The sequence below is a fragment of the Sus scrofa genome, chromosome 2 (assembly GCF_054392235.1).
Source record: "Sus scrofa isolate SSC_HxYL_T2T_F1_AM1 chromosome 2, Sscrofa_HxYL_maternal_Yorkshire_Landrace_v2.0, whole genome shotgun sequence".
Taxonomy (NCBI): Eukaryota; Metazoa; Chordata; class Mammalia; order Artiodactyla; family Suidae; genus Sus; species Sus scrofa.
Window position 1 is genome coordinate 49,641,566 of NC_139384.1, and position 22,750 is coordinate 49,664,315.

General features: G+C 42.7%; 1 protein-coding gene across 6 annotated transcripts in view; it reads right to left on the reverse strand.

Annotated features, from left to right (window-relative positions):
- The window catches only part of TEAD1 (TEA domain transcription factor 1), a 275,134-nt gene that overhangs the window by 72,791 nt on the left and 179,593 nt on the right, over positions 1-22,750 (reverse strand). For 3 of the 6 annotated variants that reach the window (NM_001435254.1, NM_001142669.2, NM_001435253.1), the window contains 3 exon segments: positions 1,421-1,483; positions 1,573-1,635; positions 4,025-4,089. In NM_001435254.1, coding sequence (NP_001422183.1) covers positions 1,421-1,483; positions 1,573-1,635; positions 4,025-4,089 — 191 coding nt within the window. 6 annotated transcript variants of the gene reach the window in all.

Sequence of the window (22,750 nt, forward strand, 5' to 3'; positions counted from 1 at the left end):
GCCGAGTGCCCTGGTGAGCATACAGGAACCACACAGTGCGGAAAAAGAGCAAGTCATAACATTGCAGATGGAAACACAAAATTGATGTCTGTCAACTTCTTTGTACATCATTAATCCGTTAGCTCAGAGAAACTAGAAACAGAGTGAGAACTTGAGCAAACACTGGGGTAGTTACATCCACATAGAGAGGACTGCATCTTTGGTTAAAAAGCAGGAGCTATGAAGTTATTTTAGTCTTCCAACTGCTCAGCCAGTGCAGCTAAAAGCCAGCCACCATCAGCCACACGTGCGAGCGAGCCAGCATGCCGCCCACTGCAGAGGGCACACCAAATGCTCCTTCCTGGTCACTAGTCCTATTCCACAGCCAGTCTTGTTTGCATAAAAAAGGTTGGAGGACTTTGGGGAAGGGTCCCAGTGTTCACCACTCCAGGCTATGAAATTACATTTTGTTCTTTAGAACAAAAACACAAATTTACTTAATGTATGGGGGGAAAAAATCAGAACAGAACTATATACCATTTTTATTATAAAGCAAAGCCCTCCATGCAAACGATAATGCTTTTGCATTTCTAAAACTGGGCATCATGGGGGAAAAAAAGTGATGCGTGCTTTAACATAAATTTTGGAAGGGGAGAAACTAGGGAAAACTTGCATTTTTAAATTGTCCACGGCTCTGTATTTTCTATGAAATATATTTTAAAAGACCAGAAAATGAAGCACATGTACCAAAAAATTAAACTCAAGCATAAACGGAATGGCAAAATAGATTTGATCAAGAGCTTTCCCATCTCTAAGGTCTTTTTTTTTTTTTTTTAAAAGATCTCATCTCAAATTTCTCTTTTAATTAACAGAGCCATACACTTAAAAGACACTATTAAGCAATGTGGAGGAAATCTGACAGACAATACTCTGTTGTAAGAACACATGAAAAAGATGTATTTTCATAAGTATTCTTGAAAATACATCAAAAGCACGAGTTAAAACAATTTCTAAATTTTTAAAAGTTTTTTCATGGGGACCACTTGGAAATGATTCATTTATAATTACTCTATCAACTTTATATCTCTTAGAATTCTTTTCCCTCTCCTAGGTCAGGGCTGCTTGGTAGATATTCAAAGGTTTTAAAAAAAAAATCATGTTTCTGTGCTGAAAAGTTATCAAGACCAGCTCTCTGCTGCATTTGCATTGTTATTAGGGACACACACACACACTCACGCGCGCACACACACGCACACACACACTGAGCTTAATGTGAGGCTAGTACAGAAACAGAGAGATTAGACACAAAGAAATGTAAACAGCTCTCACATGCAGGAAACTAGGTTACCAGAATCCCAGCACCAGGCATTCACCAGTCACCATGGAAAACAGGAAGTGAGATGCATAGCAACCACAAGCCAAAAAGCAGGAAAGCGCATACCTTTAGCTTGGAATGAAAATCACGAGATTTCCTTCTGGCAAGAACCTGAATGTGACTAGACACCTGCAGGGTAGGGGAAGGGAGGAAAACAAAGGAAAAGCCTGTAACCATGGAGATGAAAAGCCCCCTACAACTGGGCAAGCCAGACGTACCTTAATGGCGGCTTGAATTTCTCGAACTTTCTTTCTTGCTAAGACCTGTATATGACTAGACACCTACATTGTTCGGGTTTATGAGGGGAAACAAAACAAAACAAAACAAAACAAAAAAAGGAAATCAAATATAAAATCGCTACTCCTTGGGAGGGTTTTGGGGTGGGGGGTGGGGGGGAGGTTATTTGCATCTCAACAAAGCTCTGCAGTTAGGAATACACAGTCCCAGCCAGACACCAAGCCCCCAGCGCTGCTCTAAGCTTTTCAGACTGGGTCATCACTGCAGTGACTGGATTCAGGATGAAAGTTGAATCTAATCTTAGTTTTCTCACCCGGGAGAAATCATGGGGCACGGGATGAGAGGGGGAGAGGGGGGTTGTTTCTTTATAAAATTAAAAAGGTGGGGGTAGAGGTAAATGGAAATATTTATAGCTTCTCAGTATCAGGAGGGAAAATCCCTTTTTCTCAATTTAGAAGAGACTATCCATAAATTAGCACATTCTGCAGAATCAAAAAGCTGAAGCTGTCGGTTGTATTCTGATCTCATTAAGAGCTCTGGATTCTGTAGCAAATGTTAAAATAATACTGACATGTAAATTAGATCTCAAAGAGAAATGGAAAGACCCAGTTAGCAGAGCTCCCCCCCCTTATAAATATCTTTAATCCTTCCACTCTTTTGGGTATTGACTGGGCGCCAAGTGGATTTGCATATTATTACAAAGCGAAAAGTGTGAATACAGCCAGCCAGCCATCCTGTTAAAAATCTGGGTTGAAAAACCACACGGATTTGCTGAACAACAAATTCACATTGGAGAGGTATCACCAACTGCTGCCTAAAAACATCTCCAGGATGCCGGGGTGTAGAAACCAAGCCAAGCCCGGCTTCGGAAACACAATGATTCCACTGGGTAAACAAATTTGCATCTCTTTCAGCGAGACTTGGTTAAATTTAGAAGAGCGCCCCCCTCAGCGAAGGGTTTGGGCACATGACCAGAGCTCACAGACCAGCAGACAGCCCAGGTCCAGCACTTTCAGTATGTTGGGAATTAGGTTTGTCTGTTTGGGAAAGTTAGACCCTATCATTTAGAAGTTCAGTAACTTGGACCATGAGGCCATTTCTTCATTTCAATCACTCGAGCAACCCTAAAGACAGGATTTATGATCATACATGATCCTCTTATCTCTAACTTGGAGTTTAAGTTATTATTTTTTTTTTTCCAATTTGCTTCTGGATTTTTTTTTTAAGTACAGAGAAGCAGGAACTCCCCCATCCTCTTCACCCCTCCATCCGGCTCCTGCTTTTACTTGTTTTCACCCGAAATTTTGTTCTGATGTGATTCTCTGACTTGATGAGGGTCACAGTCTGGGGTGGGGGTTGGGGAGAACATCCCCCGAACTGACAGTGCCCTGCCTCTGAGCACTGGCGGGAGGCCACCTCCCTTTGTGCTGACTCAGCAGCAGGCTCCGGCTGGGATGCAGGGAGCATTCCTGGGGAAAAGCTCTCTCCCCCGTCATAAACACTCATGCAAACTACTCATCGCTGACCAGAGGACTGGAATCCGCTGCTCAGGCTTAATGAGACCACCGTGGAGCTCGCCTTTTGGCTTGATTATAGTTTTTAAAATTCATGCCAGATCAGTCAGCATAGGTCAACATTAAAATAGATAACATTTTTTTTTTTCTGTGAAAAACTCACCCATAAGGTTGGTTTGATTTTTCCCCCCTTTCCATGACTTTTTCTGTTTTTTTTTGTTGTTGTTGTTGTTAAACACTAAATTTTTTATTCATTCCAGTTCTGAACTGGGTCAAAGATTTGGGCTGCTTTACATTAGAAGGAACGAGAAGCACCACAGCCCCGAGAGAGGGCAAAGGAAAATTCCTGACCCTGCTCTGCACAAAAGTATTTAAGTTGTAACTTCATTTCAGTCACAGCAGCTACTGACAAAAAGCCATAGCTTAAGGAGCAACAGTTCCCTGGACGCACATCATTCAGTCTTATATTCCAGCCAATACTCATGGCTGCTAGTGTTACTTTTTCATTGAAATGATGACTAATATGTAATTGTTCCAGGATTTTACAATGCGCAAAATCTCAAAATTTCATGACTTGCAAAGTACATCTGCACCTGCAGCTTTTGCAATGTTTGCAGATGCACAGTTTCGGAAAGAAATTTTAAGTTTTACAATACAGTACAGGAGCAGTTCATACACTGTCCTAAGCAGCGACACTTTCCCATTTGTGTGTAGAAGGAACTCTGGACCACATAATAAAGGGTCACTGAAATGATGAACAGTGAAAACTGAGCCAATTTCAAACATCTATAACAGTGACGTCCTTACAGGGAACTCCAATTGGGGGCTCCTAGGAGCCAAAGCACAGACAGCCACTGCAGCCAAAATGCCCTTTTGGGCCATTCGCTGACATGCACAGTTTCCAGGCAGGTTATTTTACCTGTTTTCTGGTCCTCGTCTTCCCTGTCCTGAGTTTGATGTATCTGGCTATTAATTCATTCCTACCTGAAAGAAAGAATTTATAAGAAAGTAGGTTATTTGGGAGTTAAAAAAAAATAAAAGCCTTTGAAAGCCAAGAAGAGAATTCGGAATCAAGAATTTTTAAGTTGCACCTGTAAGTTTATTAAAGTTAAAAAAAAATTAAAAGTACATTTTTCTTGGAGTTCCCGTCGTGGCTCAGTGGTTAACGAATCCGACCAGGAACCATGAGGTTTCAGGGTTCGATCCCTGGCCTCGCTCAGTGCTTAACCCAGTGTTGCCTTGAGCTGTGGTGCAGGTCGAAGATGTGGCTCGGATCCCTTGATGCTGTGGCTCTGGTGTAGGCTGGCGGCTCCAGCTCTGCTTAGACCCCTAGCCTGGGAACCTCCATGTGCCGCAGCCCTAGAAAAGACAAAAAGACAAAAAAAAAAAGTACATTTTTCTTGCAAAAAATATTGACGAGGAGAATTAGGAAAAGGGGAATTTAAATTATGAACTGCAATCAGCAATTGAGGAGAGAAATATGTCTTTTTAAAATGTGCCTTTGTGTTTGTTCCCATGCCTGTCCCTAAATGGATGGTCTCTTGTAGAGACAACAAATACAGGGATTAGTGTGGGGGTACATAGACCTGGTTCTGTTCTGGTTTTATTTTTCATATCCATTCCTTCTCACCCAGGTTTCTACTTATAGTTAACTCCAACTAGAGTCATTATAACCATAGGAGAATGGACGGCTTAAGGCCACAGAAACACAATGAAAAGAAGCTACAGTAGGAAAGCAGACCACCCTTACCCACAAAGGTAGTCACTACACCAGGAACAAACCGGGGTCGGGGGGACTGAACTTTTTCCAAGCTTTATGACCTCTAGGGAAGAGAAAATGCCTTAAAGTATAAACAAATACTTCCTTGTCCCTACTCCACGAGGAGACTGAGAAGTCTCAAACAGATAACCTGATTTTGAAGAACTATAAGGTAATGGGAAGAGTTCTGATTGTGGCTCAGTGGAAACAAATCTGACTAGCATCTATGGGGACAGGTTCAATCCCTGGCCTCACCCAGTGGGTTAAGGATCTGGCGTTGCTGTGAGCTGTGGTGTAGGTTGCAAATGCAGCTCGGATCCTGTGTTGCTGTGGCTGTGGTGTAGGCCAGCAGCTATAACTCCAATTCGACCCCTAGCCTGGGAACCTCCATATGCCACAGGTGTGGCCCTAAAAAGGCAAAAATAAATAAATAAATAAATACATACATACATAAATAAATAAAATAATGGGAAAATATATCCCTGAAGCCAAGTGGGGAAATGTGTTACTAACACTACGTGAAATACAAATACACTCATATAGGTCCAAGCTGTTAATAAGAGTCATAACTGTAGAGCTAATGATCTCATCTGTGTTTGCTGTCTTACTTCTGCCACATACTGTACAGCTGAAGAGAGAGAGATTTTTGTCTTATTCCTCAATGTCTCCCCAGCACGTATCACACTGCCAGGCACCCAGAAAGAATAAATGAGCAATTAACATGGCCTCTGATGAAAGAGAACAATCGCATGTCCCAGACCTCCTCAGCAGGGTAAAGAATTGGCAACCCTGGTAAGAGTGTCTTTATGGAACTCTTGCCTGAGAATTCTAAAAACTCACCCATTGCTGCATAGACTGTTCCCTCCATGATGGCTCTACTGCCTGTGTTGGGACCTGCCATCACTGGAAGGCAAGGGAATCGTGGAAACTTGAGGGTGGAAAGTACTTCTGAATCCCCTTTTCATGCCCCTAAAATTCTAAGTCCTAACATAAGCCAGCACTTGCAGAATTAAGGAAGCACCCTATTCTATTGTAAAACTACTGAAGGATAAAAAGACCCTCCTTATTTTTGGTTTCCTACAACTTTCATCCCCAGATTCTTTTTGTTCCTCTTAACAAGAACAAGCCTAGTCCCTTATGCACATGACTGCCTTTCAGATATTAATGACAGATTTCAGGTCCTCCTGCAGCTGTATGCAGGCTAAACCTCCCCGCCCCCCCCCCCCCCCCCGTTCCTTTGTTATCTGTGACAAGCTTTGGAACACTCCCACATCCATCCTGTGACCATCCTTTTGTCTATTTTCCTTTCATAGCATGGAGTCCAGAACTATAGTCACCTCCCTGGTTCTAAACTTTCCACCTTTGTTAATGCAGCCTAACACTGCACTAGATTTGAGGAAACCACAAAAAACTGTCAACTGATGGCAATATGAACTCCTAGGTCTTTTTAGGAGCTACTCCTCAGAGAAGCCCCTACCCCCATTTCTGGTCTTTTCATGAATAGTTGGGATTTTCAGATGCAAATATTGAATGCTACATTTATTTCTACTGCATTTCATCCCATTAGATTAAGCCTATCATTCCAGCCTTTGAGTCTCAGATCCTGATTCTGTGACTGAACTTACCCTTTAACCACAGGAAAAGGACTGCTAAATTCCCTTTGGAGTATTGCTTCTCTAAGCATTCTCTTTCAAACTTTTGAGAACTACCAATATCCCCTGTAGTATCATCGGGTCTACTTCTCCATCTCTCAGATGGTTGTACAGATTTTGCAATTTGTCTCAAAGGCTGGCTGACAGCAGAGCCCAGCTAGGAGTGCCTAATTACCAGAAGCCAGACCTGAATGACAATGTCTGCAGAGGAGCCAAGCATCCTTCAGCTCAGGGCCTCACTGTGCACCCTGTTCAGGGCTGAGTGGCCAGGATGAAATAAATCCAGGACTCTGAATTACATGCAATTTCATCTGAAACTTGCCCAGATGGCAAAAACGTCTCCTGCCCCCACACTTGCTTATTTTCTATGAAAGCAGACAGAATAGCTTGATACGAGTGACATATAACCTATAGAACTAATTTTTAATTTCTTGTGGCATTTGGTTGAATGGATGAGATCAATACCCGGGTCAGTCACACCTAACTGAACACCCTGTGGTTTCTGCAATGGCATAAACAATGTCAACTCATACTCTGATTAAAAAGAATTACTTCTGCAAGAGGCCCTCACTGAGCATCTACTCTGTGCCAAGCACTAAGCTACATCATTTCACTGAAAGCTTGTCATGACTCTCATGTCCCAGTTCTTTCCACGAACAAGGTTACCTTTCAAAAGCCCGTGTTCTTTCTTTCATACCATGTTTCAAGCCATGAAGAGTAATTAACTTGATATTGCTCTGTGTTTCTTCTTGCCTCGCCATAAGGAATACCGAGGACTCGAAATATAAATTCAAATTCCACTAACACTAAGCATCAACCATGACCTCAAACCACAGTGTTAATCACTCTATTTTATATGAATTTTTTAATGATTATAGGGTGGCTTTGTGCACAGAAAATATTATTCATGTTCACTTGGTTTCAAAAATGTTTATTTCATTTGTTTAGTTATTTAAAAAAACAAACTTAAATGCCCTAGTTCATCTTTAAGTTTTCAACTTGCACATCTTATAATTTTTATAATCACATTCAAAGGGACACTGGATTAAGGTTTGGTCCATTTTACAAGTCTAATTAAACAAACTTCTTTAAGCATTTAAACTATGTATTTAATCTATGATTTATTTTTTAAAGACATTAGAATTGTTTGATTTAACTTACAAAACCTTCCCTTAAATGCTTAGAAACCTACTAAGATCTCTTTAAGTGCTCCAGTATTGCTTACAAATCTGGTTAAAACTTCAACCCTCCTCCAAATCAAGTCTAAATCAATTACTTCACTGAACATTTTAATTTGGAAATATAGGCTAATCTGTTATGTGGGCCAAATTATTTTACATAAATTACCTTAAGAACTTATGTGCATAAATCCTTTAAAGAAAAAATATTAATATGGGAGTTCCCGTCGTGGCGCAGTGGTTAACGAATCCAACTAGGAACCATAAGGTTGCGGGTTCTGTCCCTGCCCTTGCTCAGTGGGTTAACGATCCGGCGTTGCCGTGAGCTGTGGTGTAGATCGCAGACGCGGCTCAGATCCAGCGTTGCTGTGGCTGTAGTGTAGGCCGGTGGCTACAGCTCAGATTAGACCCCTAGCCTGGGAATCTCCATATGCCGCGGGAGTGGCCCAAGAAATAGCAAAAAGACCAAAAAAAAAAAAAAAAAAAATTAATATGATGGCTTTGATTCTATTAAAAACCTCTATATTCAATTCTAAATCTTCTTAGAATTACAATACGCTTAACCCTTTAAGGAAACAATTACCTTATTCCAAATGGTTTTGGAATATCTTTTTGGGTACTTGGGGTTATATGTACTTTGCTAGGTTTAAAATGCATTTTTGTTAGCCTTGATAGAACGTTCTGAGCCCTATTTGTAACTCTATAGCATGGCCCTCCAAAAGGGGTGGATCCATATTAGTTCAAAGCCCTGGATTTGAATCATGGTACTAAGGTACAGACTTCTCCAACCAGGGTCGGGGAACTCAGGGGCATGAAATATCCCTGACGTAACCAGCAGTAGGGCTCTGGTCCATACAACTCAGCCTTGTTTTACAGCCATGAAGAATGTATTAGAAGAGTTTCTGTCATGGCTCAGCAGAAACAAATCTGACTAGGATCCATGGGGACTCAGGTTCGATCCCTAGCCTCGCTTAGTGGGTTAAGGAACCAGTGTTGCCGTGGGCTGCGGTATAGGCTGGCAGCTGTAGCTCCAATTCAACCCCTTGCCTGGGAACCTCCGAATGCTGAGGGTGCGGCCCTAAAAAGACACACACACACACACACACACACACAAAAAAAAAAAAAAAAAAAAAAAAAAAAGGAATGTGTTAGAAATGTTAACACTCATTTCTCTAACTCTTCCCCCAAAAAACACACACATATACTCACGTGGTGGTGCTTGCTCTAGTAAACCTTACATTACAAAAATAACTTTCAACAACATTAAATTTAAAGTTAATTATGGCATTGCTAAACTATTCCTACCATCAGGTGGGGATCATCTCCCCCCTTGTGGCTTACACGATGCCGAGATGCCATATCAGGGGTGGAAAGACAGCCCAGCCTACTGTCCACAGGAAGGATTTCACTGTCTAACACAAGCACTAAGATAGAGCAAATCAGTTCTACATGTCAGACAACAACTGAAAGAGGTTCTAGGAAAACACATGGGCAACTGGCCACAAAAAATTCCAAAAATCTAGAAAGCCTTTCCCAAAGTAATGGAATATAAACTAGGCTTTTAACGATAGATTACATTTTCTCCAGCATTTTATTATAAGAGATTTCTAACAAACAGAAAAAGTTGTTTACAGAAAGAACCTCACAGCGAACCTTATATACCTACTACCTAGATCCTACCAGTACCCTTTCTCTATATTTGCTTTATCACAGGTCCCTCCATCTATCCCTTCCTGTATCCATCCACCAAGCCATCTCATTTTGTTGTTGTTGTTGTTGTTGCATTTCAAAATGAGTGCCAAGCATAACATCCCTAAACACTTCGGTGTCCATATCATCAACTAGAGTGATCAGACTGATTTTGATAGGCAGAATGGAGGGAGGGAGGTTGAAAACCCTTTCAGCCAGAGGAAGCAGAATTTTTAAAAAATACACACACATGGAGTTCCCGTCGTGGCGCAGTGGTTAACGAATCCGACTAGGAACCATGAGGTTGCGGGTTCGGTCCCTGCCCTTGCTCAGTGGGTTAACGATCTGGCGTTGCCGTGAGCTGTGGTGTAGGTTGCAGACGCGGCTTGGATCCCGAGTTGCTGTGGCTCTGGTGTAGGCCGGTGGCTACAGCTCCGATTGGACCCCTAGCCTGGGAATCTCCATATGCCGCGGAAGCGGCCCAAAGAAATAGCAAAAAGACGAAAAAAAAAAAAAAATACACACACACACACACAGAGAAAAAAAAATACACACACACACACACACAGAGAAATATATATATATAAAAGCTCCAGTTTCCTGTGTATACATATGGGAAAACTAGGGCTCTTGGGGCTGACCTTCAAGTTGCCTAAATCACTGCACACTCTCTCCTGAGCCCAGAAGTCTCCAGGTTCTACACTCACAGCGTCCATGATTCATCACCTTCATTCTTCTCTTATGTTACAGGTATTATTCTCCAATACCTGTAACAGCTTGTAGAGATGAGTGGCAATGTCACCCTTCACCACCAAGTGTCATTGCATTATAGCTTCGCTGGGGCTAACCAAGTCCTTTAAGATACACACCCTGTCGCTTCTTTATTTTATTTCTTTATTTGGCTGGCATGTGGACGTTCCTGGGCCAGAGATTGAACCCACGCTGCAGCTGCAACCTGCACCATAGCTGTGGCAGTGCCAGGTCCCTACCCGCTGTGCCACAAGGGAACTTCCACTCTATCACTTCTTCTTTTTTTTTTTTTTTTTTGTCTTTTTGCTATTTCTTTGGGCCGCTTCCGCAGCATATGGAGGTTCCCAGGCTAGGGGTCTAATCGGAGCTGTAGCCACCGGCCTATGCCAGAGCCACAGCAACGCGGGATCCGAACCATGTCTGCAACCTACACCACAGCTCACGGCAACGCCGGATCGTTAACCCACTGAGCAAGGGCAGGGACCGAACCCGCAACCTCATGGTTCCTAGTCGGATTCGTTAACCACTGCGCCACGACGGGAACTCCCTATCACTTCTTTAAATCTGAGATTCTGGAGCTGCAGTTTCCCTTGCTTTTCCCATAAGCAAGAGGCAACAGCAAGGACAAACACAGGCTAAATGGTCACTTTTATACTAGGATCCTCACTGGGCGCTGTGATCCAGTTTTTATTTTCATTTTCCTGTCTCCTAAATAACATAACATAGCAGAAAGTGAGCCCATCATTGGCTTCACTTGCCTCCCAGAATGCCGTGAAATTTCCTGCTAAAGGGGCAATAGAGAGAGGGATGCCAGTAGAAAGGCGTGGAGGTTGCTCTGTGCTTGCCTTACCCAGACAGACGACTGGTTAACGTTGTTGTGGGCTTGTGTGTAATGGGATGTGGCCTCAAGGTCATGTTTGAGGCACAGCAAATGCAGGGTCTGTGGCTAGAAATTGTAGCCCAGAGATAATGGGCTTTAACAGTTTAAGAGCCACTTTGTAATTGAATGGAGTCAGGGAGCCACAAAGGAAGAAGTAACAAATGGAACCTCTTGTTCTCTGACTGCAGCCAGTCCAAAGGCAAACTCATACCCTGGACTGGGATAGGGGCTTTCTAAGGAAACCTCTGCTTGGCCCTCCCTTCACTAGCAGGGACAAGGAAGGGTTCCCCCACAACATTTTCCCAAGAATGAGAATCAGAAAGAAAACTCAAGCTTCTCCTGACTGATAGACCAAACTTATATCTAAACAGGCATCTATGCTATGGTTGTTGCCAGAGAGTCTTTCACACCCCACAGCAAACCCTAACTTGGCCCAATGGCACTATTAGGCTGTTCCCTGAGCTGTCTGAGCTCTGTACCTGAACACACAATTGTGTTCATGGCCTGCATCTCCTTGCCCATCCCTGCATGTCTGGATTCTGCCTACCTTTCAAATTCATTGTGCTCCATGAACCTTCCAGCTGGAAGAGAGTTCCCCTCTCCCTAAACATCCACAGCCCTTGACCTTGACCTCTTCACTGCTGGCTTGTATCTTCTCTGCATTATACTGGATCATTTTGGCACATGTCATAGGTCCAATGAGATCATAAAGCCATTGAGAATAAGAACCAATGACATTCATCTTTTCTCTATCTCCCCTTCCTAGGCAGCTCAATGTTTATGGAATAAAATTGTTGTTAGAGGCAGAAAAGGGGCTACATTCCTACAACCCAGATTGACACTGAATCATCAGCATAGAGTGGAAAATGATGTCCCAGTGGGAAGAAACAAAGAAAGATGCCTTCAATGAGGTGACAACACCACAAAGCATGGCTCTGACCTCCAACACCAGCAGCAATGCCCCAAAAAGAGAGCAATTTATGAAAGACTTTCTGGGGCAAGATTCCATGAGATGGTATTAAAAATATTTTCTAGCTGTGGACACTTCTGTACGACCTGAAGTTCATATAAAGGAAAAAAGATATGGTGGCTCAGTGGCTTAAGGATCCAGCATTGTCACTGCTACAGTGTGGCTTCAATTCCTGGCCTGGGAACTTCTGCATGCTGAGGGTATGGTCGGAAAAAAAAACAAAAAAACAAAAAAACAAAAAAAAAAACTGTCTTAGAATATGAAAGACCACTACCAAAGAACACAGGTATAGGGTACACTGCAGGAACCAGCTGTCATTGGCTAGGGGGTGGTCTTAGTACTGGCTGTTTAATGGCCCTCTCCTGCTGAAGACCTGGGGAGGCCCTATCTATGGCTACTGCCAGAGGAGGCAGTAGAGAGTATTCACTGACCTGTGACAAGTTCAAAATTAACCATTTCTTCCACACTGCTGCATTTTCCCAGCAACACAGGAAAGGAAAGGAGGACTGCCAAAGCTGACCTGTCATGGGCTAGAGTCAGACACCCACTGCACCTACAGGGCACAAGCGACAGACTAGGATCCTGAGGGTGTAAAACACCGTCTCTGCCTTGGGGAACTTACTTCTATGAGGGACTCTCACCTGTGAGAGCAAGGTCATGTCACCCTATCCCTCCCCATGCTTCTCATTCATGGCACACATCACAGCTGCCAAATTCTACTATCTGAACAACTGCATGATGAACTGCTGCCCCTGCTACAGAGAGGAATTTCCAGAGAAACACAGACCTTGGGTTTTTGTTTATCGCTGTACCCCCGGTGCCAAGAATATAGCAGGTCCTCAGAAAGGACACACTGATGGAATGAATGACTGACTGAGACAGGTGGAGAACCAGAGTGGGAGAGGGGTACAAATCTTAGGTTGGGGGTAAAGGAAGGCTCGTGGAAAAGAGCATTTGAAACAGTCCCAGAGTGTTGCCAATGAGGAAGTTTAGATACCCATGTCTCGGTTAATCCCAAATATAAATCATTGACTAAAAATCAGCACCAACCAATGTGGAAAATCACTGGAATGGACCAAGTGGGCCGTTCTGAGTTGCCAGGGGCTGATACTTCTTGTTCTCGATCTAAAGGTTTACAAAATGAACTGGTGGCCTTCAGGAGGTGAACACTGCTAAGTCCCTGAAATAAATATCCTGTGTCTGCACTTACCCAGAGGCTTACAAGGAACAGCTTAAGAAGAATACGCAGAGCGGAAGACTATGTTAACTCTGGCTAGTCAGATAGCATTCTGCACATCCCTTCAAAACACTTGGCAATAACCCACCTTCTCCAAGTTCCTATCACTCAACGGCACTGGTAACACTATCAAGTGATGGCCCCATAAAACACCATGTTCTCCTTCATCTTAACAGAACAGCTTAAACTACACATTTGCATTAGACTACAAGGGTGAGAGAGACGAGAACAAGTAAAAATGTCTAATATTATGGACTGAATGCAAACAATCCCTCTATGTTAATGAGAAATTCTTTTTGTTGTACTCATTTCTAGAAGGAAAATAAATATGAAGTTCTTTAGCCTCGTACTTTAAGAAGTAATAAAGAGATGCTATACCTTTTTTTTCCTCTAATGATCATTTAACTAGCCTTAATACTTTACGCCGCTAGGCATTCTTCTTCCTAATTCATCTCATACATAGCTACTAAAACACAGCTCTGGTTTAGTCATTCTACTGCTTCAAGACCTTCTGCCTACAGTCTAAAGGTCAGACTGCTTTAGTGTAGTATTCAGTGCAGTCTCACCATCTGGCCCTTTTTTTTTTTTCATGACATACCATTACCACCTTAATCCACTTTACCACCAGCAGAACTGAAAGTTCAGAGAGCTTTCAGTTCTCTGAACCATGCCATTCTAAGATTTAGCTCACAGTTGGAATACCCCTTAAGACCACCAACCAAAAGCCTTCCAGGTCCAGCTCAGACTGTGTCTCCTCCAGGAAGACACCAAGAAGGGCCTGAAATACACACTAGGTTTGGAATGTGTGAAGAGGAGTAGGAGTTAGGCACCTGGAGCTCACCTCACAGATCAGTGGTTGGGAAAGACCAAAACATTACAAAGCAAACTGAAATCAAAGCAAACTGTGAATTAAAACAGATTGCCTAGTATCTATGAGGGAAGGGATGGCTTGACTCTGGCTGGGAAAGTAGCACAGACGCTACCCTGGGCCCACAGTGCTTTCTTTAATTCTGCATGGATCAGGGCACTGCCCACATTCTGCACTAGGAAGAGTTCCTTGTGTAACAGACTGTAAGCTCCTGAAAGCTAGGGTCTATGTCTTCAGCATCTCTGCATCCCACACACTCAAGGTGTATATGAGATTTAACAGAATCTAAGCCTGTTGCCCCCAGTGCCAACCTAAGTAGGACCCACCCCGCCTGACACACACACACACACACACACGCGCGCGCGCGCGCCTTTAGGGGAGTGTTCAGTCCTGACAGTTCCTGCCACTCATCTTGTGGGCCTTCACCTTCTTTCCTGTCCGCATCTGATTATGCTGCTTCCCTACATCAACGGGTCCCTGTTCACTATAAGCAAAACACACTTTTTAGCTTGTTAGCTAAGGTTAACAGCCCATACCTGCACTGCTGTAAAAGCTTCATAGAGTTTCCCAAAGCCATTGTCATGCTTTTCCATATGTCTTTGTGCTACTATCTGTCCTTAAATATTCTGGAGTTCCCATCATGGCGCAGTGGTTAACGAATCCGACTAGGAACCATGAGGTGGCGGGTTCGGTCCCTACCCTTGCTCAGTGGGTTATGGATCCGGCGTTGCCGTGAGCTGTGGTGTAGATTGCAGACGCGGCTCGGATCCCGAGTTGCTGTGGCTCTGGCATAGGCCAGCAGCTACAGCTCTGATTAGACCCCTAGCCTGGGAACCTCCATATGCTGTGGGAGTGGCTCACGCAAAGGCAAAAAGACAAAAAGAAAAAAAGAAAAAAAAAAAAATTCTATGCCTTTGTGCAACCATCTGTCCTTAAATATTCTTCTTCTTTTTCTTTGCCTGCAAAACTCCTATTCATCCCTATGAGCCCCATCCAAAGCATTTCCTCCCCTAAAGTCTTCCAGGAGCCATGCAAACTCAGTCATTTCTTCTTCATTCATACACTCACGTACTGAGCGCACAGCCCTGCTGCTGCCACACTGCCATTACTAACCTGTAGTCCCCTCTTAGAATAGTGATTGCTCCATGGACAGAGCCCTTCTGGTTCTGACTCCAGATATGCCACCTATTAAATAGGTTCTTAATAAGTGTTTTCAATCAAAACAAATAAAAAAATGAGCTCTCATTGTCCATATGAAGAAAATCAGAAAAAAAAAAAAAAAAAAAAAAAAAAGACCTAGAGGAGTATGTCAATTAGATAGCAGTACTGCCACTCTCACCTGAACTCTGCAGGCCCTTTTATGGTTACAATGATTTTAGTGACGGGCAGTGCAATACTCCAGACCCTGATTCTGCTCTCTTAGCATGGCACAAGTGTGACCAACAACACTCTTTTTCCTCCTCACCCCTCCTTCCCCTCCCCAGCCCCCACTGCTGACCTCCACATGCCACAGTAATATGGACCTGGTCCAAAAAAAAGATAATCTCAACATTAACTCCAGAGAGTCATGTTAATGAAAAACTTTGCTAAGAACCCTCTGTTTATTTGGCCTTAGAGAAGTGTGAAATCCACACATTTGAAGTGCTAAAAACTACAGGTCTTTAATGGAGAATCTGTAATGGTGGCAATGCTGCAATTTTTTTCTTCTGCAGGGGGTGGGGGAGAGTGGGAGTGGGGAGGATTCAGATGTGTGATCATCTCCATCTTTTCTAGAGAATGTCAATGTGTGCTTATTAGCCATGCAAACATGGGAAACTTGCTTTACTCCTCTGGACTTCTTCATTCCTTGGACTGTTATATACCGTTTCTTTGCAGGACATCATACCACATGGTATCTAACAAAAACCTACAATGCTTCTACTTTTAATGTTATTGAAATTTAACATCTTTTCCATGCTACAGTGGAAATGTTCTCAAAAGCTCTGCATTACACTAAACTGTCTAAATGATATGGCCATAAAACTTGTTTTCAAGTAAAAGGTGCCCTTTATTGTGATATGTGAAGATTAACAGGGTATCATGCAAACTACTTACTTGCTACAATAATCTTTTAATTTAGAATAGATACTTCCTTGAATAAAAGAGCAGGAATTAGGTTTTTGCTAAGGGCCAAGTGCGGCCAAAGTTCTTACAATTTGTGGCAGACTGTAAAATTGTCTCTATAAATAGGCTGCAGGCATTGCATTAAACAGCATGTCCCCCACTCGATTTCCAGACTTTAGCTCTCAGTATAAAAACACAACTATCATAGAAGAATTAGGCATCAACTTCTGAAGCTATACAGAACTTGCTATACAAAAGTGAGTTATGCAAGTATTAAATCAAAACAACACTCACATGGCATTACCTGCTGCTTAGAAAACACAGTAAGAAAAATTCTAAATGTCTTGGCATGTAGTAACTCTTTTAAAAATAATATGGAGAAGTTCCCATTGTGGCTCAGGGGGTTAAGGACCCAGCTTTGCTATGGCTGAGGCATAGGCCCCAGCTGCAACTCTGTTTTAATTGTGGCCTGGGAACCTCCATATGTCACAGTGTGGCCATACAAATAATAAAAATAATATGAAAACCATGATTATAAAGGACATTTAAAAAATATGTACTCTACTATGGAGAACAGTGTGGAGGTCCCTCAGAAGTACCATATGATTCAGCAATCTCACTCCTGGGTATATATCTAGACAAAACTAACATTCAAAAATATACACGCATCTGTATGTTCACAGCAGCACTATTCACAATAGCTAAGACATGGAAACAACCTAAATGGTGATCAACAGATGAATGAATTAAGATATGATACACATGCATGGACGTGTGCACTCATGTACACACACATTGGAATACTACTCAGCCACTAACAAAGAACAAAATAATGTTATTTGCAGCCACATGGATGGAACTAGGGTCATGGTAAGAGAAGTCAGAAAGAGAAAGAAATACCATATGCTATCACCTATATATGGAATCTAAAATATGGCACAAATGAACCTATCTACAAAATAAAAACAGATTCACAGACAAAGAGGTTCCCAAGGGGAGGGGAGTGGGATGGACAGGGCGTTTGGGATTAGTGGATGCAAACTATTACATTCAGAATAGATAAGCATTGAGGTCCTACTGTATAGCACAGGGAACTATACCCAGTCTCTTGGGATAGAACATGATGGAAGATAACATAACAATGGGAATGTGCACATGACTGGGTCACTTTGCTGTAGAGCACGAATTGGCACAACACTGTAAATCAACTATAATTTTTTAAAAATGGGAAAAAAATGCACTCATATCTATGAGACTAGAACAGGGGGGGATTAAGCTAAGTGAAATAATGTTGGATGACAGGGACGAAGTGAGATAGCAGAAAACTGCACAGTGACATGTGCTGACTAGCTACCATGTCAACACCAGTCAAAGGACTGTACTCACACACAATACATTTAACCTGCACTTCCACTTATTCCCATTTTATTAATGCTGAACCTGAAGTTCAAAGAAGAAACTTGCCCAAGTTCCCAAACAAGCTCAGTGGAAAAGTTGATATTTGAGCCCAGCTTTGTCTTCTAAGCTCATTATGCTTAACTTCTGACCAATTGCTCTGAAAACAGCCTCTATAAAAAGTTAACTTCTCACAAGACCATAAATGCTTAACGAAAACAAAATCTTAGAAGGGGGCCCAACCCACCATGAAGTGGACTGAATTACATACGTACCATTTAAAAAAGTCCATTTACACCTACAATACCAGATAACACCTCAATTCCTCTTCATGCCTTCAGGACTTTCAGAATCTGGCCCAAGGCAAACCCCCTCGCCTGTTCAATAGCATCTGTTAATATTTTCTATAAAAAAGGCATTGCAGGAGTTCCCGTCGTGGCCCAGCAGAAACAATCTGACTAGTATCCATGAGGACACAGGTTCGATCCCTGGCCTCACTCAGTGGGTTAAGGATCCTGTGTTGCTGTGGCTGTGGCATAGGCCGGCAGCTATAGCTCCAATTCAACCGCTAGCCTGGGAACCTCCATATGCCATGGGTATGGCCCTAAAAAGACTAAATAAATAAATAAATAAATAAATAAGGCATTGCAGCAGGCACTGGGGGAGGTACACACTGGAATCATAAATAAATTCTCCCCGCCCCAGGAGCCTGAGGCAAGAAGTCACACCATTGTAATGAAAGGCAGAATGTTTAGAAGGAGGAGAGGAAACATACTGGAAAGGGTCTGAGATCAAAGTCCAGAGATGGTTCCTCTTATGGCTCCCATGTTCTCTGTCATATACTCAACCACTCTGGCCACATTGACTAGTCTTAAAATCAAGAGGAGCCAAAGGCAACACTGTCATTAAGGAGAAAGCCGTGGCCTATGAAATGGGCTTTCATTTTAGAGGGTGATCAGGCAAACTAAACAGAAGAGCTCTTTTGGTTGAGTTTTAGATTCAGGAGAGTTAACCATTTTTATTTCCCTTCTAAATTTCTGGTTACATCCGGGTAATATGCAATACAGTCTCCATTAAAAAAAAAAAAGTTACACCAACAAACCCATTTTTGTTTTTTGGGTTTTTTTTGCCCTTTCTCCTGCCACTCTCTATAGAACCTGTGAAGTTGGGTGCCATTCCTTTTGTGTGGATGACCCGCCCTCACCCCTCCCTCTCCTCAGGATTCCACCCAAATCCACTTTTTTTTTTTTTTTTTTTTTTTAAGGGCCGCACCAGTGGCACATGGAAGTTCCCAGGCTACTTTCCGCCTCACCAAGACAGGAACTCCCTCACTGAAGTCTTCTTTTGGAGCGGTCAAGACCCATCTGAATGTCAAAAGGCGCTCCCCCAGCCTCCCTGGGCAGTTGTTTGCTCTGCCCCTTCAGCTCACACCCCTCATGCACAGCTCTAACATGGGGCTGCCCATACACTCTTCCTGTGGAGTTTTTGCTTCTTTTCTTTGAGGAGCTTGTTGAAGGTGGGGCCCACATCCTGCTCCCATAATGTCCTCCTCCTCTAACTCCTAGCACTGTCCTGGGAGCCTGCTACTTAATGACAGCACTGCTGCTGATTTTAGCTCCTTCCGGAAAAAAAAAAAATTTGAAGAGGTGACATCATGGCACACAGGAGGTGGTGACAATGATTTCTTTAAAGAGGCAGGAAGACAAGGCGGGAAAAGGAACAGGAAAAACAGAAAAAGCACTGAGCTGGCAGGACTGGGATAGAAAGAAGAACACAACAGAGTTCGAGGAACTCACAGTCCAGCTGAAGGTGCACAGGATGCCGAGATATCTGTGCACCTCTCCTCCTCATAAGCTCCAAGGAACAGAAGAGGCACCACAATTATAAAGGAGACACGGGGGGGGGGGGGGGCGTGGAGGGCCACGAAGGACAGTGGGTGGCTGTTTCATTCCCTAGTGGAGAGAACCTAGGAAACTTAGAGTCTTTCCTTCTTCAAAATTAGCCCAATCCATTCTGATTTTAATTTTTGTGATCTTCAACAATTTCAGATTCAGCATCCTGCCTCAATTTGCTGCCCTCACAGAGAACAATACTCAGTATTTGAGAAAAACAAATTTTCTAAGAAACAGCCAGAACAAGTTAAAATGAACTGGACAAAATGCAGACAAACCAGTTCAGTCAGGGCTGCATTCAGAGTAGCCACGGAATTTTTTAAAGACGGGGAATACATACAGTCGATGTGGCTTCGTCTGCAATTTCATTCACCATTACGCAAGTTTGATTTTTTAAGAAAAGGCAGAGCCGAAACTACTTCTCCTGGCTCCAGCTCTGAAGGTTGCTTTGCAAAGATATCTCAGAGTGAAATTATCCAGCAAACCCTTGGTGGATAGAAGGTTCTACAAGTCAACAGCCGCTTAAGCAGTTTAAACCAACAAGCAAGATGCCCTCTATTTAAATGCTATGAGCGAATCTATTTTAAGCCTTTAAAAATCCTTCCGGCAGGTGTTTAAGCTGTGTACAGACTGAGCCTAGGAAGGCTCTGGGGGGTGGGGGAGGGAAGGCGCCACTCTCCACGCAGGCAACATTTTGTTCAGACAATCTTCCTGCAGCAGGTCATGTGACAAAGGCCAAATAAACAGCATCTGGGGATTTTCAATTACAGACCTTCGCCCAGCATGCCTGCACTGTAATCTCTACCAGATGAGGCTCAGGCCTCCCTATTTTCAATAATTCACACACTGTGTACACATAACATGACAATAAGGGCATTCATGGTGCGGCCTGATTCGCAGATCAAAGCTAGCAAAGGGCCAGCTGTAAGCATGCTCTGCTGCTGGATGATTCCTGCTTTTCACAGGCTTGGAAAGACTCTCTGCAGGACCTTGGCAAGCAAGCCTCTTTCCTGTGCGGTGTGCTGAGCAAACTCTGAGCAAGAATCAGGCACAGCCTCTTGGGATGGACAGAAAGGCGACCAATTCCAAGTGCATCTGCAAGAATCGGGCAGCTTCAAACTCCAGCCTACTCAACAAGCTGCCTCTTGGGAGAAGCTTGCTTTGGGGCCGGCACAAGATCTGTGCAAAACCTTGCCCACTCCCAGGAGCAGGTGGTTCTCGAAAACAAACCTGGTCTAAGAAGACAGCAAGGTTCCCGTACTTGATAATTCCGCGGCCAGGTGCTCGAATGTATAAATCCACAGGCTGTGCAGCTTCCCTTTAGCCACCACACACATACAAGAGACTCAGAGGCAAACTACGGAGGTATCTATCTAACGCATGTTACAGGACTTTGAGTTTGGGAAATGAAAGCAGACACTCTGTTAGTACCAAAATCCCCACATGTTAGCTCAATTAACTTGTGTGTGCAGCCGAAGGCATTTAGCCACTGTGTGTGTGTGCACGCATGCGTGCCTGAGCGCTTGAAAAGAATTCAAAATTCTCAAGTCCACAACATTCCAAACGCCTATTGCCCTGCAGGGAGAGTTGCAACTGGAGGAAACAAGGGCATCGCTTCCTCATAGAAAGATTTCATACCCATCCATCAGGGCAGGAGCCTGGAGAAAGCCATAATGGTGACTTCCTCAGCAGTAAACACATGCTGCTCACCAGCTGTGGGCTCTGCGTCCTTACCCCCTTTTTTCTCTCTCATTCAGAACGGTTTCCTCTTAATCACAATAATCCCAAAAGTGCTAAAACATATCAATCGTTGGGTAAGCCCTGCCTACAAAGGGCCAGCCGGCTGGCTTTTATGGCCTTGTCCAACAGCAGCTGATACTTCATTCAGTGACAAATCCAATTTAGCAGTTACAAGAGGTTTAGCATCCCTGAAAAAAATATTGGGGTTGATCTGGCACTCTGAAGTCAGCAAATGCTCCACTGCCATATTGTTGCAGAGATTATTCTGCTGTCATATTTGAGTCTCTACAACGAACAGTCTCGCACCTTCTCCACCCTTGCCCCCCATGAGCTGACAATAGTGGTAGTGGCAACAATCCCCAGATTAAAAAAATTACAAGCAACAATCATATGTGGAAACTAACTAAATAATGTGATTTTACCATCCACACCCCTTCCCAAACACACACACACACACACACACACACACACACACACACACACAAAGAGAAACTGGCTCTACTTTTCAAAGGGGGGATTTCTAACACCTTGACAGAAAAAGCTATGGGGTGAAATTGATTTCACTGCAACCTTTGGATTTTAGGTCAGCTTTGAAGAGAAAAAGGAAACAACATGTAAAGACTTTACCCTTGGATTGAAATTCATGTTATTAAAAACTATTGCAGGACTAATGGGAAGACCTGGTAATTAAATTCTTCGCATTCATTTGAAACATCAGAATGTTAAACCAAAGAAGAGCTCTGAGCCGTGGTGGAGGGAAGCAAATAAACTGACAGAAAAATTAGCTTTTGAATTTTTAATACATTGAAAAAAATATATATTCTTTATAGATTATATAAATCTAAATTAAAAGAATCTCCAAAGAAAATAACTTAGATTGTTTAGCTACAAAGGGGCTCCACAACTAACAAAATGCCATTTTTAAGCAACAGCACGAGGTATTTACAAAGTAAAATGATCTAATAGGAACACTAGCTGATTATTTCTTTAATATTAGCCTTTGCAGTCAACAGTTGGTTATGTATCTCAGCTCCAGTTTTAACAACACTAAAAAAGTGACCACAGAGACATCTGTTTTAAAAAAAATAAAAAAAGTTTTCAGTGCTATACATGAGACATGCACAATTGTAGCTGGCAAGATATCAATGAATTAAAAACTCTATGTATAGTTTTTAATTCATGTGGCTTTAAATCTTTCTTTTCTTTAGATTTTTGAAAGCATATACTGAAAATTAAGACAAAAAGCAAACATCCAAAATCTGCAGACTAAAGAAGACATTTAACATCTGTGAATAACAATCCATTAGATTAATATTTTGTCAATGTTACTTAGCACAACAAAAGCAATGGCATTTTATAATTTACTCTAAGACTGGCTTGATTAAAATTCTAAACACCCCAACAAAGCTATATTGAATTTCATTTGCCGCATTGTAATTACTTACTTTGTAGCTGACTATAAACAGTATTTTATTACATCCACAAAAATGCATTTAAAAACTAACAGTAATTCAGAGACACTGGAAGAACTG